This window comes from Gavia stellata, chromosome 14, assembly GCF_030936135.1.
Source record: "Gavia stellata isolate bGavSte3 chromosome 14, bGavSte3.hap2, whole genome shotgun sequence".
Lineage (NCBI taxonomy): Eukaryota > Metazoa > Chordata > Aves > Gaviiformes > Gaviidae > Gavia > Gavia stellata.
The window spans coordinates 10,126,693-10,148,816 of NC_082607.1; the positions used below are offsets into that span (position 1 = coordinate 10,126,693).

The 22,124-nt window shown below is 37.7% G+C and overlaps 1 protein-coding gene across 3 annotated transcripts in view; it reads left to right on the forward strand.

Moving 5' to 3' along the window:
- KLHL13 (kelch like family member 13) overlaps positions 1–19,513 on the forward strand; it is a 37,343-nt gene extending 17,830 nt beyond the window's left edge. For 2 of the 3 annotated variants that reach the window (XM_009818924.2, XM_009818923.2), the window contains exons 4-7: positions 15–211; positions 7,666–8,461; positions 15,933–16,046; positions 18,090–19,513. In XM_009818924.2, the coding sequence (XP_009817226.1) occupies positions 15–211; positions 7,666–8,461; positions 15,933–16,046; positions 18,090–18,577 (1,595 nt within the window). In that variant the 3' untranslated portion in view covers positions 18,578–19,513. The remainder of the gene's footprint in view (positions 1–14; positions 212–7,665; positions 8,462–15,932; positions 16,047–18,089) is intronic. The other variant, XM_059824342.1, reaches the window with a different exon arrangement.
- The last annotated feature ends 2,611 nt before the right edge of the window (positions 19,514–22,124 follow it).

Consider the following 22,124-nt stretch of genomic DNA (forward strand, 5'->3'; position numbering starts at 1 on the left):
GGGTTTTTTTTCAGGAGGAATGAAGGAGCAGGATTTAATGTGCATTAAGCTTCACGGTGTGAATAAAATAGGCCTAAAGAAGATCATTGATTTCATTTATACTGCAAAACTTTCTCTTAACATGGACAACCTTCAGGACACTCTGGAAGCTGCCAGTTTTTTGCAGATTTTACCTGTTTTGGACTTCTGTAAAGTGTTTCTTATTTCTGGGGTAAGACAGACTACTTGTTTCACATTTACAATGATTAAGGACTGGGTATGTTTTTTTAATAAGAACAATATCTATGTAGAGGTCAAAGTTAAGTCTAAAACTTGCCATTGTTCATAATTTGGATTCTCAGAGAACAAGTCTGCTTTGTAGTTTTCATGAAAGTCTTTTTTTTCTTCTGAGTATTATGTACAGTGTGAGTTTGATATAAATGTTATGCCACATGAAAATTCTTCTAATTCTGAAGAGTATTGCATAGTTCCCGGATTCCTTACTGGATTTCTTAGTTCATGCCCTCACACTCTATATCCTTCCACAAGAAAGCTACTCGGTGAGTTGAACTGGAAAAATAATAGAACAGCGAGCTGCTATTGCTGTCTGTGAACATTCTTTCTTGAAACCTTTTTGTTTTGAGGAATGAAGCCCACAATTGTAGTGATCATCACGGAGACCATTACATCTTCTTTGTAAACCAGTGAACTTGGTCACAGTCCTTTAGAATAATATATCTTCTAAACGGATTACTAATAGGGATGTTACAGAAATGTTGGTTATATGAGAAAAGTAGCTACAAGGATTTTATATTGATTGCCGTATTTTGCTAGAACTAAAAATGGCTTTGAATGCTTACTGGGAAATATTTTTTCACAATCACAAAAATAACTACTTTTGTAAGCAAGGTACAGCTCCCAAAGCAGCAACCCTCTCCTTTTTTACTAATAATGGTTAGTTAAAAAAATAATACGTACGCAGCTTGTAGCCCAGTTTCTTTTGTGCAATTGGAACAAATAAAACGTTTCCCCTGCAAAGGAGTACACTGTAGTTCCAATGCAGTGCAGTCTATTTATGATTTAGAGTTGCCCTGCTGTTTTTTATTTATTAGAGATTAAAATCTCAGGCCCTGAACTCACTCTGGGGGCGGGGGGAACTTTGATAACAACCTTTTTTCCTCCTCCTTCCCTTACTCTTTCAGAGTTGGTGTCCTGTTTTGTTTTGAGGCTGCGCTTTGGAGAAGAATGCCATGCTCCCTTCAAGTTGAATGTCAAACAGTTTTGCAGTTTTCTCTGTATTAAAAATGAACTTCTGTTTTTGCAAAAGCAAGAGAGCTGTTAAGGATTCAGCTTGTTAAGTGGTAACTGGCTTCTCCTCTTGTAAGCTTTTTCCTGGGTTCTGTCTTCATGGCTGGGAAAAGGCATGTAAGGAAAGAGATGTGATGTGAAAACACTCCCTTATTTATCTGGCTTCAACCTCTTGTTAAAAGCCTTGAATTTATCCTCCTCTGTTTAATCTTGTTGTTTATTAAGCATAGCTCACATACACATGTTAGGTGGTTTTTCAGAGGTTTTATTTTTTGAGCATCCTTTACTTCTTAAATCTCAGATATCAGAGGTTTCAGGGTCTCACTGCATGACTGTACTCATTCTAGCGTTACAGTCAACTTACTGCATACATTTTGTATGCTTCAGTTATGTTCCCGTTATTTCTATAGTTAAAACACTGCAGTCTTAGAATATGGGTGCAGTTATCTGATTTCTAACTTAAACGCAGTGTATAAGCAATGCCAATATATGATGGCTTTCCTAGTTCTTGCCAGGCTGTCTTGTATTAATATAACTCTTTGTCCTGCCAACAATAAAGAGCACCTACTTTGTGGGGTTGCAGGATGAGAGAGCTGTAAGAGCTGTGCTGTCAAAGCAGTTCTGCCTAGAGAGACACTTTGGCATTATTTCTAATGTTTCCTCAAGGTTTTCTGATGTTAATGTTAATTGCTTATATACCTTACTAGAAATCTCACTTCACCTGTAACAGGGAAACTGGTGTGTTCTACATGAATTATAATGTTGTTTGGAATTCAGCTTCCTGTAATGAGAAAGAAGCAGGTATTCCTATTGCTCCTCTGAGTACAGGCGCAGAAATGTGACCTCCCTAATGAAGACACGTACCGGGATTTATGCAAACAAGAGGACTCCAAGCTGCTAATAACAGCAATCTTTTTCATAAGGAAAGTGTCAGAGGCATTTAGGCTCTGTTTGCTGATTTGCTTTTAATTTTGGTGTATTTTGTAATTGGCCAGTTCTCTGAGAATGTTGTGATGATGTTTCATTGATCTTAATACTCTCAAACCCTACACCACCTATTTTATGTTGCTTAGGTTTTTTTTACTTTCCAAAATGATGCGGTCTGCCTCTCCAGGGTTGACGTTGCTATAAATGCCAACTTGGAATAAGGTCTTGGTGTTCTTTTGAACCAGGGATTTGGAGCAGCCTCCCTTTGATGGGAGGTGAGCCCCAGGGACACCGTGTTGCCCTTTCCGCTTTCTGGGTAGGGCAGCTGCTTGTTTATTTTGCTTTCTTAGGGAAAGTGCTTCTTTCATCTTAGATCGTGTTATTTGGAAGAACTTTTTCATTGTTTGAAATGCTTGTTTTCTGAAGGTTCCTTCAGTTACGATGTTGACTCAGTCACTGTTTTGGTTCAAGTAAGAAATGCCTTCTTTTGATACCACGTTTTGAAAGAATCAGGAAGACTTTATTCATTCTCTTAATTTTATTGATTCTCTTAAATATTTTCCTTTATATTTGTGTCTAAAGGGACATCTCATTCATTGTATAACTGTAGAGAAAGTAGAAACCTAAGTTTGTGCTGTTAGCCTAGTTATGTTCTCAGCATCATTATATAAAAAATTTTTGAATGAACTTTCTTTGGAATTTGTTTGAACAGGAACAAGAATTGGGGAGCAAACTTGGCAGTTTTTGCTTTTTTAATTACCGTATCTTAGCTTTACAGAGATTACACTAGTTTCGCCCTATTCTTGAAGTAGCATTTCTATAATTTAAATGAGTTCTCTGAGCAAGTCTTGAGCTTATTTCTACTGAAATTAGCTGAGAGCAGCATCTGAGAGCTGATGTAACCATTCCTAGCCAAATACTTAATTGTCTTTAAATTGTCTAGGGAGTCCATTATTAAAGAGATTATAGAAGTCAGTTTATGTAAAGCATAATGTAACTGTCTTACTTCCTAAGAGGGTGTTGGAAATATTTACAAAGAAAAACATAAGCTTAAGGTAACAGCTTAATTTGTGTTTAAAAAAAAAAGCAAACAACCAAAAAAACCAAAAACCAAAAAATAGTGATACCTTCAAAGAATGGTATATGTTGTAGCTGATTTGTAAGTGTTCTTTTATTTGTTCTGCGTTTACACCCCTCCTGTTAAGTAGCCCAAAGCTCTGATAATCTTTGCTCTGCAGCCGAACAGACTCTGAGAAACACTGGAATACTACCTAAGATATTTTCAGTCTTACCTTTAGTACTGGTTTTAAATATTTATAGGCATACAATAGACTAGGACTACTCCCAGGTTCACATCTACGTGAGCTGTAATGTAATTAAAATTAATAAAAATGCCACGGAAATGTTTTCAGAGTAGTGAGTGCTAGAGAACACACAACATTTTTGCAAAAGTAGCAGCACTGTACCAAATGGAGAAAGATGAGAAACCTATCCAAGTAAATTACAGCCCTCAGGGGAAAATCAGTGTAATGGGGAAGGGGATGTTTTACTGTAATTAAAGAAAACATTCCAAAACACTGAAAATTAACATCTTGGCTGTACCTTTCATATAGCTGCATAAGAAAATTTTATTCCTTCTATAATTCTGTGCTTTACGTTTTTGTAACAACTAGCAAATTGTCAAATATTGAGGTCTCAATATTTGGAAGTCTGTCGTGTCACAAGAACTTGGTTAACTGAGGATAGAGCAAGATGGTCTCAGCTTTGTGGGAGTGTGGGATGTAATGCTGGGTCCAACTCTGACAGCCATCAGAAATCCACCTTTTCCATTGTGGGGGTATGATTGATTCTGTCTTCCGAGCTGGTCAAATTTCTGTGCTGTTATTTCTGGACTTCAGAAAACTGACAGAAAAATTGAGGATTTCAGGGGAATGTAAGCTCTTCTAAACTTAGACCCTTTGAAACCCCACGTTAAGTACTTCAGTGTCTAACAGTCGTTGAAACAAAAAGTTAGACACCTAAGTATTTTGTGGTACTGGGTGTGAGGACTTGATTTTCTGTGCATGTTATTTTTCCTGAGTTGTCTCCAGGGTTCTTATACTTGCAATCATTTTGCTCTGTGTCCAGTTTTGTAGTACTTTATAGTTAGTTAAGCTTTTTACCAGAGCTTGGATGATTGCTTCAGAATTTCAAAGAATTAAATCAACTGCTTTCTCGAGAAAGTACTTTGGCTTTTGCATTTGGTTTTTCAGGCTGTAATAACATTGTGCTGTGCTTGACCTTTATTTTTTTAAAAGCTTTTAGTATTTTCTGGAACTCTTACTTCTGCTTTGTAATGAGCAATTACAATGAGTAATGTGAATGAGCAGCTCTGCACAGTAGTCAAAGCCCAAGTAAAATAATGTTTATCTAAAATTCTTGACTTAATGAAATTGCTTAGCTCTTTGTCCAGTTACAGCTTTTAGCTGGTTCTGCATGAGTATCTTTACTAGTTACTGGATTCACTGTACCATCAGTCTTACATTTTTGTCTGATGCTTCCATTCCTCCCATTCACTTCAGTGGGATTTCCAGAAGTAGCAGTTTCTTCTGTTGATGAGCTCCTGATTGACTGACTTCCACAGAGAACGGTTTCCACACCTCTCAATTACCATAGCATAAGTCACGCTGTTTTTTTGAAAATCAACACCTGAGTAACTTAGTACTTAAGTGTTTAAATAGCATTATTGTACTTTAACACCGTCCAATTTTGAATATTTGAGTAGAAGTAACTATTTGCATTTCATTCTGAAGATTATTTTTTGGCTCAGAACTAAGAATCTCTAGAGCATATATTTTTATGACTGTGAAATCTTTGCAATAGAATTTAGCCTGGTACATTGATTGTTATCTTAGAGCACAGTAAAATTTGTAATAGTACTTTTTGGTGAGGAAAGTAACCTTTAAGAAAATATCTAATGTGGTACGCTGATTTGAGGTGAGTGGTGGAATTTGCACTTTGTTTGGCTTACTAACACAATTTTATAAGCGTAGTGGGGAGTACTTGCAATCATAGTATGAAATAAAACCCTGAGTGCAGTACAATTCATGTGGATTAATTAAGGCAGTATAAGGTAAATTTTCCGAGAACTAAAGGGTGACTGGAAACTGTTGATGTCATGTTTGTCGTCATTAACAGGGTCTAATTTGTCAATAAATTTCTCAAATGTAAGTATTCCGGGAATATATTCAATTGCATAGATTTACAGTGTAACGTAGTTGTGATAATATGTCAACTGGATGCATGCTGGGTACTTGAGAACTGGCAGGCATTCTGCAATAGGTCTAAATACTTCATTGCAACCTGAACACCATGTGCCAATGGTATGTCATCTGTACCTTTTTGGTTTGATCTTTTGACTTCAAACGTGCCTTTTCTGTATGCAATAATATCTTTGTCTGCTTACCTTGATATGGAGAAATTGCTGCATCTCTGTAGTTTGATGCCAGTAGATGTATTCCAAAGTAGTTTTTAAATACTATAACTGTATAGCAAGAGTTAATATTTGTGGCATACTGTAAGTCAGCTGTTTGTTAAGGGGTGATTTTTCCATTGCTTTATTTTTATTATACAGCTTGAAAGAAATTCTAGAAGTAAGAATGTCCTGTTTCATTTACTTTAAGGTATGCTGTTACTACCATTATGCAATTAAATTATGCAAATCAAAAATACAAAAGGAAATGTACAAAAATTGGTTTGATACTCACTCTCAAAAACAGTCAAAAGAAGAAAAAATGGTTCTTAAGTATCAGAGACTGTTTCATAGGTCATTGCTAGCTGATGTAATTATATTTTGATATAAACAATGTGGTCCGTTTTGTAATACAAAATTAATTTCCACGTATGTATTGCACGGATATTTTTATAATAGAACTCCTGACAGTCTGCCACACGTTCATCTTACAGATAGAACCTGATTACAGGATTAGTGTTCCTGGAGATGAAGAATATGATTTGGAACCTTTGACTGTATGAAGGCGTTTCAGGATGTGTGAATGAAGATTTTTGATGACTGCAGATATTAACTCTAGGGCAAGTTAGATCAGTTTCTAGTGAATTAAAAAAAGTCTCCTATTCCCATGCTCATTAGATTTTTGAATTGTCTAGTATTAAAGGGCAATGATCAGATTGAGTTATACAGTATTAAAATCTTGTAATCTGTCATGACCAGAAGGTCATTTGAAGGTTTTTGAATTCTTAGGCTGCAATCAGGTCATAGTCCTCAATTTTTACAACCTTTTTAAAAATTACTGTGAGATTTGGAAGCTTAAATTGTTTTGGCATTACAGATATAATGAGAATCACAAAGTTGTGGAAATTGTTGACATTGAGTAGGACTGACATGCACAGAGACTAGAAAGCATGTGTAAATGAAACTTGGGTTAGAATAAGGACTGAATGCAAAAAAGTTGTAATTCTCAGCAAGAAGCGTCTGAAAATGGACGTGCTTTGCATACGTTCCGTAGAGCTTGCTGAAATGAATTGGCCAGGCTCACTGGAGACCTGCTTTGTTATGTCCTGTCCCTCCCATCTTTCTTCCTCCCTCTGCCTTGGTTCCCAAGTGACTTCAGAAATTTAGTAGCCAAAGATGTAAGAAAAGCAAATGCAGCAACAGTGTAAAAGATGTGGTTACCAAGATAGGGTCACTCAAGTATTGAATGAGATTAGGGTATGATCTGTACTGCAAAAGCATTTAATGTACTGGGTATTTCTAGGGGAAATCCTCCTAGATTCATTATTTTAAGAAAATGTATATATGTATTAAAAAAATCACTACCTTTGTCTTATTTTTGACAATGACATGTATTTAATTTGAACATATTCTGTAAGAGCACCACCTTGATTTACTAAAGATGTAGTTTTGTTTGTTTCTAAAGAATGTATTCATGGGATTGAACAATGTAAATAAGTTGTCTGAAATATGTGGCATTGGTGAGGTAGCTGTACCATTCTCTTTGGCTGCATTATGACAATACAATTTTAATAATGTTAGAAAATGTCTAATGGCAAGACCTATTTTTGCATTATTCTCCGTAACCTTGGGCTGATCATCTCTCCCTTAACTGTATTTTCCATATTTCTTACAAAGGTGTTTGCAGAGCTTTTCAAAGACGAAGTTCTGTATAATTGCTATGTATCATCATTGTATAATGTATTTGACATAATTAATATATGCCATCTGCTTGTTACTTGTCTCATTTCTTTCTTCAAAATAAGGAATACATTGGGTCTCCCCTTGCAGTCATGAATATATACATCATATTGAATATTTATTTACTCCTGCGTAAATCACCTTGAGCATAGCGAAATGATGAAATATTGCTGATTATATAGTATTCATTAAATTCTACATTATCATTTAGACACCATATTAAGAAAGTGTTTTGATTCCTCTTTCTGTTTACTTAATAGGTTTCGTTGGAAAACTGTGTTGAGGTTGGGCGAATTGCCAACACATACAATCTCACAGAAGTGGATAAATATGTTAATAATTTCATCCTGAAGAACTTCCCTGCATTATTAAGTACTGGTGAATTTGTGAAACTCCCCTTTGAACGTCTTGCCTTTGTGCTTTCAAGTAATAGCCTTAAGCACTGCACTGAACTTGAACTCTTCAAGGCGGCTTGTCGCTGGCTACGGTATGAGGAGCCTCGGATGGAGTATGCTGCAAAGCTAATGAAGAACATCAGGTTTCCACTGATGACGCCCCAGGATCTTATTAACTATGTTCAAACAGTGGACTTCATGAGAACTGACAATACCTGTGTAAACTTGCTTTTGGAAGCCAGCAATTACCAAATGATGCCATACATGCAACCGGTTATGCAGTCGGAGAGAACTGCCATTCGATCGGACAGTACTCACTTGGTGACGTTGGGGGGAGTGCTGCGGCAGCAGCTGGTTGTCAGCAAGGAGTTACGGATGTATGATGAAAAAGCCCACGAATGGAAATCCTTAGCTCCCATGGATGCACCAAGGTACCAGCACGGCATCGCCGTGATCGGAAACTTTCTTTACGTAGTTGGGGGCCAGAGCAATTACGACACGAAAGGAAAGACGGCGGTTGACACAGTCTTTAGGTTTGATCCTCGCTACAACAAGTGGATGCAAGTTGCATCTTTAAATGAGAAGCGCACCTTCTTCCACCTAAGTGCCCTCAAAGGACATTTGTATGCAGTCGGTGGTCGAAATGCAGCGGGTGAGCTAGGTGAGTGCTTCTGAAGCATGGCTTCTTGCCTTGCTTTTTAGGCCTTGAAGTACTGTGCTACCCTATGAATGGGTGGAGAGGAAACAAGTTGAAGTTGGTGTGCAGCTTCTTTCTGAAAATACTGCAAATGCATAGCGGAAATTTGTCTGGATACTATTAGCAGTTAATTTTAGAAGGGCTTCCACAAAAGAATTTCCAAATACCTGCATCTTCTGTATTGATGCGTAATATCCAATGTCTTCACCTTTCTCATCAAGCACGAAGTAAGCATGTGTGTCTACCTATATAAGCGCACGTGTGTGCGTGTGTGTATATATAATGCAACTATACACAAAAAAATTCGTTACTTAAGCTGAGAAACCAAACTCACTCTTTTCACCCTTCAGGGATACATGACTTCATAACTGAAACTCACTGTTGAACGAAAGTCACATTTTAAAAGACGCAAATTTTCCGGAATAATAATTTTAAAATCATAGTCTTTTTTTTTTAATGGTGGGCTAAAGACTGAGTGATTTGTTTCACTCACAGATTAGTGAGATTCAGAACTCCTGACATTCTGGACTTTTTAATTACTAAAAATGTTGTACTTTGCTTGTGATCTGTGATCTTGTGACTACGCAGTTAGCTTATTTATATGAATGACTCTGTCCTGCTGACTCCTTTTTTTCCCCCCTGCAAATGATGATTCATTTTACTTGACAAAAAAAAAAAAAAAAATCAATTTGAGGGAAATAAGATGGTTGGAAACAAAGAATAAATACATGCTAACTTTTAATTTAACAAAAGTCTGTAGAGGATGGCCCGTCTTAATCCACTGCATTTTCCAAAGCCATAATGGTTAGCATTTGCAGTCAAGTCTGGGAGTGTACACTCAATTGTAAATTTGTCTGTGCTTTAAAATCGAAATGTTACTGTGATTATGCTTAGAATTTTAGCATGATATTATAGCTAAACCAGATGTAATACTACTTTGTTTTGTTTGCTGCTTTCAGCCAAATACGTAACCGTGTCTTGTGAAGTCTTTGTAGCAGTATCTCTTGCTGCTAAGATTTGCTTTTTAATTAATGCATCTCAGTCATTCACATGTACGCTTTGTTTCATGATCATATTGCAGACTTACTTAGGAAACATACAGTACCTTGCTTCCACTACGCAAAACTGGGCTGGTTTTGCTAGAAGTTTAAAATCCATTCTAATGGTTGATGAAATGAGACATTTAAAAATGCCTCCTGTTTCCAAACAACATGGGAAACTGTTTTGCAATAACTTGTTTTCCCTAGACAGCCATTTTCTGATGCAGAGGTTCTCACCGGTTTTTTTACATGTCGCTTTATCTACCTGAAAACACGTTCTAAAAGCAAGCTTAATGTACAAACCGATGTGTGTTGATCTTCAGTATCAGAAAACTTGACCTTCATTGTGCTATTTTCTAATGGTATGAATTAATAGCACATAATCAAATGGCTGTCCTTGTGTACTGTACCATCTAAACAGAGGAGGGTTATGTCAGTGAAAAAGTTGCAAGTCTAACAAAATCAATATGAAATAATACTGTCACTAAGCCAGTGCAACCTGTGTGTACAGCAGGCTTTAAGTGCAGTGTTTTTCTTAAATTAGATCAAGCAGTATCATTCTGCTGACCTCAGCTCTTCTGTGACATAAAATCTATCACCTGTCTAAAAATCTTCTGTAAAGGTATCATTAAAATGCTGTAACGATTTCCACACAGACCTGAAAAATGTCATTGGATCATTCTGTGGGAAGAGTCCTCGATAAATGCTAAATATTGCAGCTGTCTGATGCTTTGATTTGGGGCTTCAGTTTCTTTTCATGTTAATTGTGAGGCGAGTCACTTCTCATTTTCATGTTTCTTTCATAAACCTTGACAGCTGAAAGATGAAATCCAGCTTAAAGTTCCCGTTCTCTTCAGATGAGAAAAACTCTCAAGCTTTTCGTAGAAGAGAAGGTCAGATGTGTGTTGGACAGGTATTAAAGAAGTTGCCCTTGGGTTCAAACTAATTTCAATCTGTTGTTAGAGAGGAAAAAATTTCCAAAACCTGATTCAGCTTTCTGGAAGATCAGCTCTTATGGAAACGGGCCAAAGGATTAAAGTTACTAAAACTAATTTCTTTATTTTTTTCTCCTGACATTCATTGGAATAAAAATTATACTTTTTTAAGGCTCTTTATCAAGCCTTCCTGAAACAGTTTTCAAATGTTTCATCTTCTGAGAACTTTGTAAATACCACTTTCTACCTCTGTAGTATGTGCTTTAGCAGTAATAAACAGCTGCTCTCTTAACAATGCATGCCACTGAGAAAGGTTTGGTTCATTGGTAAGGACAAGTGAATTTGCATGTATATGATACATGCATCGGAATGTGGCAAATATCTTGGAAACATACTGAATTATGAAATTATAATTTTGATTTTTCAACCCTGTGACAACTTATGGCTGTGCAGAAGCATGCAGCGCTCCTAGAAGGATTGTACGTAATTCTGGTTGGTTCTTTTTAAATGTCAAAGCAAGCAGCTGCCAAAGGTATTCCCAGAAGGCAGGGAGAACAGCACTCCAGCATGAGGAGGAGGCCAGCCTGGAGAAGGCGGGTGTGCAAAAGGGAAGACTTCTTGGAAAAGAAGACAAAGGGAAAGCCAGGTGTGGTTCACAGAGATACTCATGAAGCAGAGCTCATCGGCAATTTCCAGCTGTGCTGTTGTGCAGAGCACTGGATACTGTTTTCTCTTGTTAGACAAGTAGATTTTTGTACTTCTTTTTGAAACAGTTCAGTTGTGGTGCTTGGTGATGACAGCAGAAACTGTACCTTTACGTATTAGAAAACTTGTGCAGTTAAGTACTTTCCAGATACTTCAACTCTGCTGTTGATAGGCTTGAGTGGAGGTTGAGATTTTATATATGGGATTTTCCCAAGCACTTTTGGGTATGACTAAACCACAGATTCATCGATACCATCATCACGCTGCAATAAAGACAGAAAGAGGACTTTTAGTTCAGGGCAGGACAGTTACGTGTTCTTCTGACCTTCTGCCCAACAAGTGGGAAGGCATTTATTTTCCAGGTGCCCTCTATGCTGCTTAACTCTCAATACAAACAAGTCCTTGTTTATGTAAAAATTTCTCTTGTGAGTCTATATATTATATATATTTTAAATGTTGTTGGTTAAGAAGAAAAATATGCATCATTACCCAGTTGGGCTGTCTGTGTAGTACTGTGGATATCAAACCAGTGTGAACTGGAAGACCTCTTGCATAGGAGCTTATTTTGAAGTGGCTCCTTGCTACGCTAGGGACAAAATTACTCTGGGCTCTGTTTAATTTAACCATGTCAGCTTTGTGTTCTATAGAAGCAAGCTATACTATAGAAAGAACAGAAGGAAGATCTTGGGTTTTGGGGAATCACACATAGTTGCTAAGTGCTGCTGTAATAAATGTCGAAACACATTAGAAGCTACTGATAGAGAAGTGGTAAATATCTGTATACTCCTCAAACAGCATCATGGATGGCACTATAAAATGAGTGCAGACTGAGCATCCCTTGGGACTGCTAAAGCTTTGTGTCTTTTTGAGATTGCTTAATTCTGTTAAAATGAGGTCTGTGTTCCCTGGATTATGGTGATGAACAGATCAGAAGTTCCACTGTTAAACACAAATAAAGGCTGATTTGAATCATTCATGCTGCTGGAAGAATAAATCCATCAGTCTCACGCTGTATAGGATATATACTTACATTCAGTAAAGTAGCAGTTCTTCTGAGTGTTTTGTGAGCTGTGCTGTGTCTGGAGATGATGTATAGAACTTCCTGATGCCTCTCTTAAATTGTCAGGCACCTTTAATAGCTGGAATTTAGAATATTTTTTCCTTTTCAGTGCAAGGGGAGATCTTGTTAAGAGAGAAATGGAATGACCTTGCAAGGTAACAGGGAAACTACTACACGGAACGACCAAACAGAACAGTAGGGTTTTTTCAACTGGGAAGTGATTAGCTTTGTTTTAGAGCATGGTAGATTTGAGATTTGAGTTGGAATGGTTTGTCTGAAATACTGTCAAACAGTACTTTAACTGTACTGGTAATGTTTGAGAGAATTTTGAAGGCACATCAGAAAGTGAGGGATCTTGGACTCAACATCAGCCTTTCTCAGATAACTGATGTCTTTACAATGTGGTCATAGTGATGGCAGTAATGTATACCAATTTCTGCATGTTGTATCTTCTCTTGCTAAAGTGATCTTTTGGCTATGGTTTCTCTCTTAAATGCAATCCATAGTGCAGAGTGAGATAAACAGTTGCCCAGTGTTGAACGTCATGTTAATCCGGTTGCTGCTGGCTTTGTGATTGCTTTGCACATACTCTGCTCTTCCTGTCCTTATAGTTTGTTAGAAATTAAGTTCCTCACCTAAGCACAGAGTGAAAGCGCTACAGGAAAGAGGATGCCTTTGTTTTTGTGAAAGCAAGTAGAATGATGATTTTGGTGTAGCATAGCAGTGAACAGCAGGTCGGAAGGGTCTGCTGTCAGGGTGGAACTGGGACAGCTATAATTACTTACATGTCAAATCTGTTTTTATCTGAAATTTCTGCACATCTTTGTTTTCTTCTGATTGCTAAATAGAGCGGAGTAGAAAGGAGCTTTTCTTAGAGAAGAATATTGGACTAGATGAATACATTGATACAAGGAAAAGCGTGGCTTTATTTGGGGATTGGACAAATGCAGCACGTGGTGTCAAGATGGCAGTACGCAGAAATACAACTCGTAATTTCAGGTGTAATTTGTGGAATTGATTCTTTGTGCCTATAGCTTTATTTGGGCAAGAAGCTGTCTCCGGCATTCACTGGCTTTATGACTGTGTAAGTCCTGGATGGATATACAAAGTCTACAGGATATCAAATGGAAAAAATACCAAAATTTTTTACGAAGATATATTTGACTTGATTTTAAAAAAAAAAATGAAAAAATCAAGTTTGTCTTTAAAAATTTTCATTGTAGAAGAATGCTTGAATGCCTTTTTGTACCTTTCCTTATGTAGACTTTTATCTACCTGTACATGTGCGTAATGTGAAAGGCAGCTCGAGGCCCATTTCAAATGGCTGAGATAAGAAATGCAGTAGCAAGAATGCTAGATTGTAGGAAAAGTGTTTAGTGAAGGACTGATCTCTTAGAGTAAACTTGGGAACTTACCCGTATTGGGCAGGTTTTTGAAATCTGGCATGTCAACAGTAGGGTATAGAGGCACTTGACTTTAGTTTCTTTGCATCAGTTTGGGTTTTTTTGTCCATCTTACAAAGCCCTGAGATGGCTGGCGTAACTGGGAGCATGTGTGCAAGGTACTCTTACAAAAACAGAAGCATTTCACTGTCGCTGCTATTTTTAAACAGCTTCAAGAATGTGAAATTAGTCATTTCATACTTCTGAATGAGTGCATATAATTTGTTTTGAAAGAAACAGAATTTAGTGGGTTTTGCCTTATATCATGTACTTAATGTTCTGGACCAGCACTTTTCTTATTTCTTAAATTTAAATTTCAGCTCCTGGGTGGGGAAAAGCTGAAGAAAATCCAGTGTGCTGTAACAATTTAGCAATTCTCATGTGCAATATAGATTTTTAATTTTTTTTTTAATTTTTAACTTGAGATGATACTGAACTGCCTGTCAAACAGTATTCCTGACACTGGAACTGGAAGCTTCTATTTTGAGTGTGTCTGCTTGAGTTACTAATTGCATGAAATTACAAAATATCATCCTGATTTGCAACAATAAGGAGGTTGTGCGTGTCACAGCAGCCAAAAGATAATTCAGAAGGTCACTATAATATGCTCTTTGCTAAATTTTTCCTTGACTAGGGATTTTTTTGGTGATAGTCTGAGACCATAGCTATACCTTACTCTTCCGAAGTGCTCCAAAGGGTTTTTTTAGACATGTTTGGAGTTAGGGTGAGGTACCTTTATAGTCACTGTCTGAGCATTACTGATTGATGTACTTTACTGGCCTGGCCAGCACTGCTGATTCTGCAGGCTTATACTAACACTAACTAGTTTCTGCCTTTAAAATGTCAAGTTTCTCAGCTTCTAAATTTTTTTGTCTTTCAGCTGATGTATAATCCTGGACTCTGTAAGTCACCATCACTGACTCCATAGAGCTGGCTCAGATTTATACCCTTGATTGAATAAAAAGCTTGTTCTAGAGCAAGTAAAATGCCACTTGCAAAGACAGATTCAATTTTGTACGCATAGTTCATAAACATCTCTCTTCAGAGATTAAGCATTGTATAACAAGCATTAGAATCTGATTCTTAATTTTAATTATTTAAAATGAGATATAATTTGTCTTTAAGATAACGCAATTATTGATAATTGCTTTGTGCATCGTAAGGTCACTATATTACAGGGTTTTTCAGGATCTCTTGCCCCTCTGGTCATATTTTACTATTCAAGCTGCCAATCTCTACAGTTTGCTCAGATCCATTATTAAATCTGTTTTCTATTTCTGTTCTCTGTGCTTATTGCATAGCCCTTTTCCTGCAAACCTTCATCTCTTCCATCCCACTTCGAAGAGAGGTGTCCTTCTCAGAAATGCTTTCTGCAGGGACACCCGGGCTTTGGGTTTCTTTTTAACTTCAGTACTAACCTCTGCGACTTCTCATTTGAGAAATCCTTGGATCTTTTTAACATTCGAATTCACAAAGAAAACTGCACAAATGGAGCTATGTATCAACACAGGCACTGCTTCTCTCCATTCGAAATTCAGTGATGTTTCATCTTGTATTGTTTTAAAGCTTGGCTTTTGTGAACTGTTTGAATTAATGACTTGCATATGCTGTGCTGCATGTTGCTGTGCAGGTACTTAACAGAACATTGTAAGACAACAGAAAATTAGTCAACAGTTCCTGCCTGCTTTTGAGGGCATAGGACCATTTCAATGCAAAATACCAAGAAGAAAATCTAGCCTGATTATCTGCATGGGTAGGATGTTGCTGAAGGCATGGGTCTGAGAAAAATGCTCTGGTTGCCAGCTGTATTGATCCTCTTTGAGATAGGTTTTATATTTATTCCCTGTCTCTCTACAGCAGACACTGAAGGGAGTTGTACAAGAGGAAGGGGTAGAAAAGCTGAATTCATCCAGCTTTTGCCATTTTCTCTGATGTCCCGCAGCTGTACCTCCGGCAGGGTTTATGAGATGGGGCAGGTTGTGTGTCAAGCAGGAATAGGAATGACACAAGTGGAAGGCAAGAATGCAAGAGGCTTTTTTCTTTCCTTTTGTTCCTCTGGGACAAAGCTTGAGGTTTTTCTGTATTGTCTCTTGATATAATGCTCAATAATTCCCTTGACGCTTTCTCAGCTGAACAGTGTTTCTCATTGATTCTTCCTCTGTTTATGAATATATTACTGCCACTGTGACTGTACTCAAAACCAAACTGCCATGCTACCTTCAACATTTTTATATTCTCGTTTGTTTTAAACAGCCACTGTGGAATGTTACAATCCCCGAATGAATGAATGGAGCTATGTCGCAAAAATGAATGAACCCCACTATGGTCATGCTGGAACCGTGTATGGGGGATTAATGTATATTTCAGGTAAATAATTCATATGATCATATCATCTCTATGAAACAATTACTTATCTAACTTTTATCATCTCCCACTGAAATAGGAAAAATTAGTCTCTGGTTGCAACAGATTTGCCATGGTATAAGCAGTGACACAAATTCATCTGAAGCCAGTCAAATAGCATATATACTGCAGAGTCTGAGAAAATTATTTTACATAATATTATGCATTTACATAGCAAATGACAGCTCTGAACTCCAAAGCAGTAATTCACTTTAACTGTCAGAATAAAGTTTTTTGTGGCAACAGTACATATATACATTTATATAGCAGTAACAGTTAAACACATTCTCTTTGAATCATTTTGGAAAGCACTGGAAATTTTAATACTTTAAAGAACAACATCTGCCTTCATTGAGCTAGTGGAAAGGAATAAGTTTTCGTGTTAACCACAATATACGAAAGATGTCTGTACTTTCACTGGTCTTTCATTTGTAATGTGCTCAGTCCTCTGGCACTGAGGTTACGGTTTCATTCCTTTTTTTTTTCCAAACTGGGGGCACTAGGTTTTCTGAAAATCTGGTATCTGCTCAGTTTTTATAGAAGATTCAATTTGTCTGTCGGTGATCTCTGTGGAGATCACAGACCTATGTATGTTCTCCTACTGCTATTTTAAGGGATGTCCTCTAAGAACTAAGGTGACATTCAGGGCAGGAGGTGGAACAAGGTTGCTTAGCTGTGAAGAACTGGTGGAAGGTGCACTGGAGCAGATTGATCCTCGCGGTATTTTGAATCGGGGGACCTTGTGCCAATAGACTAGAAGGGGTTTGTTTTAAAATTGACCATAAGGTACAGCTGATTTTTCTGTGAGCAAGTCTATTAAGCTAGCTTCTAATCATTGTGCTGCTATTTGTACTTTTTTGCCTGTTTTGCTTGTTTTACTGCAGGTGGCATATGTATATGCTCCCTGCTGTGTTTTTTCATACAGATGCTGTGTATTTCCCACCGATTTTTCTTTTCCTCCTCTTGTCCTCTCAGATATCCCCGTGAGTCTAGACACTTTTGGGGTTGAAAATGTGAAGATTGGTTCCTATGTTATTAAAGCCTCTGCTCTGACAGGCTTCCAAGCACTGCCTCTACTATGGCTGTCATTAAGTGTCAGGGCTGGACAGTCCCACTGTTTTTCCTGTATTTAATTCTTACTGTCCAGCTGAAGAATTAAGTACTTTCTCGCGTAACTGCTGTAGACACCATGCCACCTCTGTCCGCTAATAATCCAAGCGTGATAATTCAATGTTGAATGGTTAGCCCAGCATGAGGTTGTTCAGTAGCAGTGTGTTCTCTGCGTATTTTTTAACACCTCAAATATAGTTGCATTATGGTCTTAGACACTGTAGGCTTATTAGCTATGGTTCGAAATTGGTGTGACTGCTTTCTGACCTGCCTAGTGACCTTGTGGAAAGGTGGGATGTTTCATCCACTGATGGGAAATGGTCCTGTGATTTCCCCTGAAGCCTCTCCTACTGCTTTTGCAGGGAGCCATGGAGGAGATAAATATAGAGAGAGCCATAGGCATCTGTTAACAGAAGAATATTTGAAATCTGTGTTCTCTCTCTCTCTTCAGTTCAAGTTCAAGAAAAAGGTGTTCTGAAGAAAATTCTGCGATGTGATAGGACCACTTAAAACACAATAGCGTAGTATCAAAATTTGAAAGGGAAATGGATTCCTGTTTTCTAGATGGTGAGAAACAAAACTAGCAAACTGAACAAATGTAAGCAAAGAAATAATTTTGCCAAAATGAAGCATAGGTAACAATTTTTTGTTCTTTTAATCTGCCAGTATCATCTTATGTAATGAAGTACTGTATGAGACATAGCTTCTTTCCGTATTCAGATTTAAAGGAACAAGGTGCATTAAAAACGTCATTTGAAATGGAGCACATATGTGATAGTAATCTAAGCTAATGTGAAAAAGTTGTAGGGAATGCAGAATTCATTCATGAAAATGTGTTTCTGCTATTTATTGCTTATGAGTGTGAGCACTGCTCTAACATGTGTTTTATTTCTCTAGGGGGAATTACCCATGATACTTTCCAAAAGGAACTTATGTGTTTTGACCCTGACACAGACAAATGGACTCAGAAAGCTCCGATGACGACAGTCAGAGGTCTGCATTGCATGTGTACTGTAGGAGACAAGCTATACGTTATTGGTGGAAACCACTTTAGAGGAACGAGTGATTATGATGATGTTCTAAGCTGTGAATATTACTCACCAACTCTAGACCAGTGGACTCCAATTGCTGCCATGTTACGTGGGCAAAGTGATGTTGGGGTTGCTGTCTTTGAAAATAAAATCTATGTTGTTGGAGGATATTCTTGGAATAATCGATGTATGGTGGAAATAGTTCAGAAATATGATCCAGAAAAAGATGAGTGGCATAAAGTGTTTGACCTTCCAGAATCACTTGGTGGCATTCGAGCCTGCACTCTTACTGTTTTCCCACCGGAGGACAATACAGGGTCACCGTCTAGAGAATCTCCTCTTTCAGCACCTTAGAAACATCCCTTGACTTACGATGTTGTAGTAACACCATCATGGAATCTCTTACTTTTCTTCAGTAGTTTCTGTTAGGCTTAGCCTACAGCATTTCATACAGTTACTGGAAAAAGACTTTGACATTATTTGTGCTGTTTGTTTGGCCTAGAATGTTTGTCAAGTGGTTAACAAAAAAAATGTACTCACCCAAGCCAAATGTTTAACAAATGAGAAGATACTGTCTATAAAATGTATGACCTAGGTACGTTATTAATGTTGTGTATTGGGTGTGAGGTACCTTATAGCTTACATTTGGAAGCCCGATGAGTCAAATTTGAAGACTTTGTATTGAATATGTTCTTTCACTAAATTTCATAGTTGAAATCCTTTTTCCTTTCATTTTTGACTGCAGATTACAAGGGGAGGTAGACCACATCAATGTGAACTATGACAGAAGGTTGCCAAGGGGCCTGAGCTACCTCCCTCTTTTCATGGAGTATTTTTGACATATCTGTTTACCCACCTAATTTTGTGGGTGCTTTCAGAGCATATGAAGTTTCTTAGGCAGAGGGGAGAAATAAAATAACTTTAAAATATTAGCACTATACAGGAAGCAGACCTTGTACAGGCTGGGAGTTTTTTATAACATACATCGAGTGTTTTTCCTGAGTCGGTTGAGTGATGCTTCAAACAAAAGATTTCAAATGTTTGGGGTTTTTAATTTGGTTTTTTTCAGGAATTGGCTTCCACTTGCATGGGAGCACACACTATTAACAAATGGGAATTCAGTGCAGTTGTATATTCTGTTGTATGCCTGTACTGAATATAGGTAGATAAGGGCTAGAAACATTAACTTAAGCCACTGAATTTGACCAAATCATTCCATCAGATCAAATTTAATCTACCTTTTCTCCTTTGCTGTTGGGATAACCTGCATAATGTGTCCTCTGTATAGTCTCAGTTAATAAGGTTATTTAGCACAAAGTGCAGCTTCAGTGAGAGAGCTGCTTTTGCTCAGTGAACTTGGACTACCACGTTTTACCTTCTTTTGTTCAATAAAACTTTTAACTGCAGTTTTTCAGTCTAAGCTACCTCATTAATGTATTTGGTTTTCTTCCTCTGCCTCACTGTCTCCAGGATACACATTACATCTATCTGTGCGGGTAGACTAATTTGCTAGGAAACCAATGCAGAAGTGATCATGAATGGGTATTTTTGACCTACTTTTAAGAAACTGTTTTGGCCTAATGTGTTCGTTTTATTGTTAAGGACTGACAAAAGAACAAACTCGCTTTATTTTTTTTTTCCTTGGAGAACTACTGTTTGTGTGTGCAGCCCTGCAAAAATTTACAGAAATCTTTGTCTGCTCCAACGTACAGTGCAGTGCTGACAAATTGCAGCTCTGCTTATAGAAGGCTAATACCATTGTGCTTGTTCTGCACTTCCCATCATATGTTACAAGTGGTTTTCTAATGAATGCAGTCAGAGAGGCATCATCTGGGGAAAACTGTTTAAATCAGTTAGCTTATTTTGTTGTGCTACCTATTACCGATAACCATGTAAAGCTTAACAGACTTTACTTGGGAGTAACTATTCGTGTTTTGTCCCTGCTTGATGCATCAAGCAGCAGTATTACTATGGTATCAGTTTTGGAAGTGCTGATATTGATTCTTTCTGCAGTTTACTAGTAATGACCACTACCAAATATATATGTAAGCTTTAGGTTTCATAACTGTTTTGGTTAAAATCGAAAGCAATTCTTCCTCTTAAAAAAAAAAAAAAAATCTTAATTCTGTGTAGCTGTGCAAGGTTGTTACAGGTGGAATAGTGGCACCAGTGGATACTCTTGGAAAGCAGCCAGTCAAGATTAATTGACTCATCACCTTAAGAATATTCTTTTAATGCTGTCCAAAGCACCAGATAGGAAAATGTTGCTCTGTTGCTTAAGTATGTGTCAGTTGTCTAAGTGTCACATGCAACTAATTTTTTCCAGCTGAGAGACCGGATTTCAGACCCTGCTTGAGTTAAAAATCCCCTGAAATCCATATTGCATTTCTATTTTATTAATTAAACTAAAAAGTAGTTGAAGTAGTTGCAACTCCTTTTGGATAATGTAAATATATCTTGCTGTCTGTATACTGTGGGTTAGGAGATGCACTGTTTAAAAGTGGGTATCTTCACTGGTATTCTCAATTCAGAAGAAGCTTAGGATGGGTTCTAACCATTATGAGATGGTTAGAAGTCAGGATGTCAAAGTTTTGTGTATGAGCCTTGAGAATAGCCCAGGAACTGGTGTATGGCTGCAATGTAGAGATATTTTTTTTTTTTAGTGACTCATTCTCTATTCTACTTAAAGTGGAAGAATTCTTTTTGAACGTCATTTTGTCATCAGTGTTGGACACAGCATAGTGGATTAAATGTAGTGCTTCAGTCAAATTAATCTTGAGGTTTTTTCTTATATCTCCCTCTGGATTAAAGTGTTCATAATGACATTAGTTAACGTCTACTTACCAGGATTGAAAAGCAAACATCAAAGATTTGCCAAAAACTGCAAACTGTTTTCTTCTGTAATGCACTGTAAAATGACTTGTGATGCTCATTACATCTTTATTAACCGTAGCATAACAAACCCTTTCCATCTCCAAATCCACAGCTGTAGGTGTACATATAAATATAGCAGATATTCAATCTCCATTTTCAGTAAGGCTGCTTTTATGAAGAGTAAGCCTGTCATAGTATCTAAAGCCAGCAGTGTCCAGATAAGCAGCTGCCTCTTTTTTCATGAATCTTGGATGCCTTCATTTTTGCAGTTATAGTACCTAAATTAGAAAAGTGTCTGGATAAAAAGCAATTAGTAGATATTTGACCTGAATGCGAGTAAGACTACATTAGTGTGCTAGCAGGGACAGCTGCTGGAGCCGTCTGCCCTCTCCCGATGGTGGCAGACCCACGCTGCAATCTCAGAATTCTTTTGGACTTTGCTTTTTTTGGTGCCCAATTAGCAGCAAATGCCGAAAGTGCTCATATCCATATAGAACTTGTTACAAGGTCCGACAGGTATCGCTGCAAAGAAACACAGCACTCTGAATGACTCGAGACATGTGGAATGACATTTCCCTTGTGCTGCGTTTTGAAATAGGACAAGAACGATGAGGAAGAAAACCTGGGAAAACCCAGATTATTTGAAGTTTCTTTGCCCTGCTCACATCAAAGAGCTCATCACCTGCAGATGTACAGTTTGCCGTGGTTCCCCTTCCCTTAGAAAGTTGTATGAAGTCTAAGAGTCTGGCCCAGGGAAAGCAATTCATGGCAGGACCCAGGCTATCCTGGGGGCATTTGTAGTCTTGGCATTCTTGGGACTATGGAGTTTTCATGAAGGGGTGAGAACTGGAGCAGCAGAAGGCAGCTGTCTGACCGCCTTACCTGTGGCTCTAGAGTTCCCTTGTGCTGAAGAATCACTGAGTTTTAACTTGTTCCCAGGACAAAAATTAGTTGTTTTCTCATAGCACTGCTATTTTTAAATTGCCCATTCTGTTTCTGAGGGGGGGAATCTTCAAGGAGTTGCATT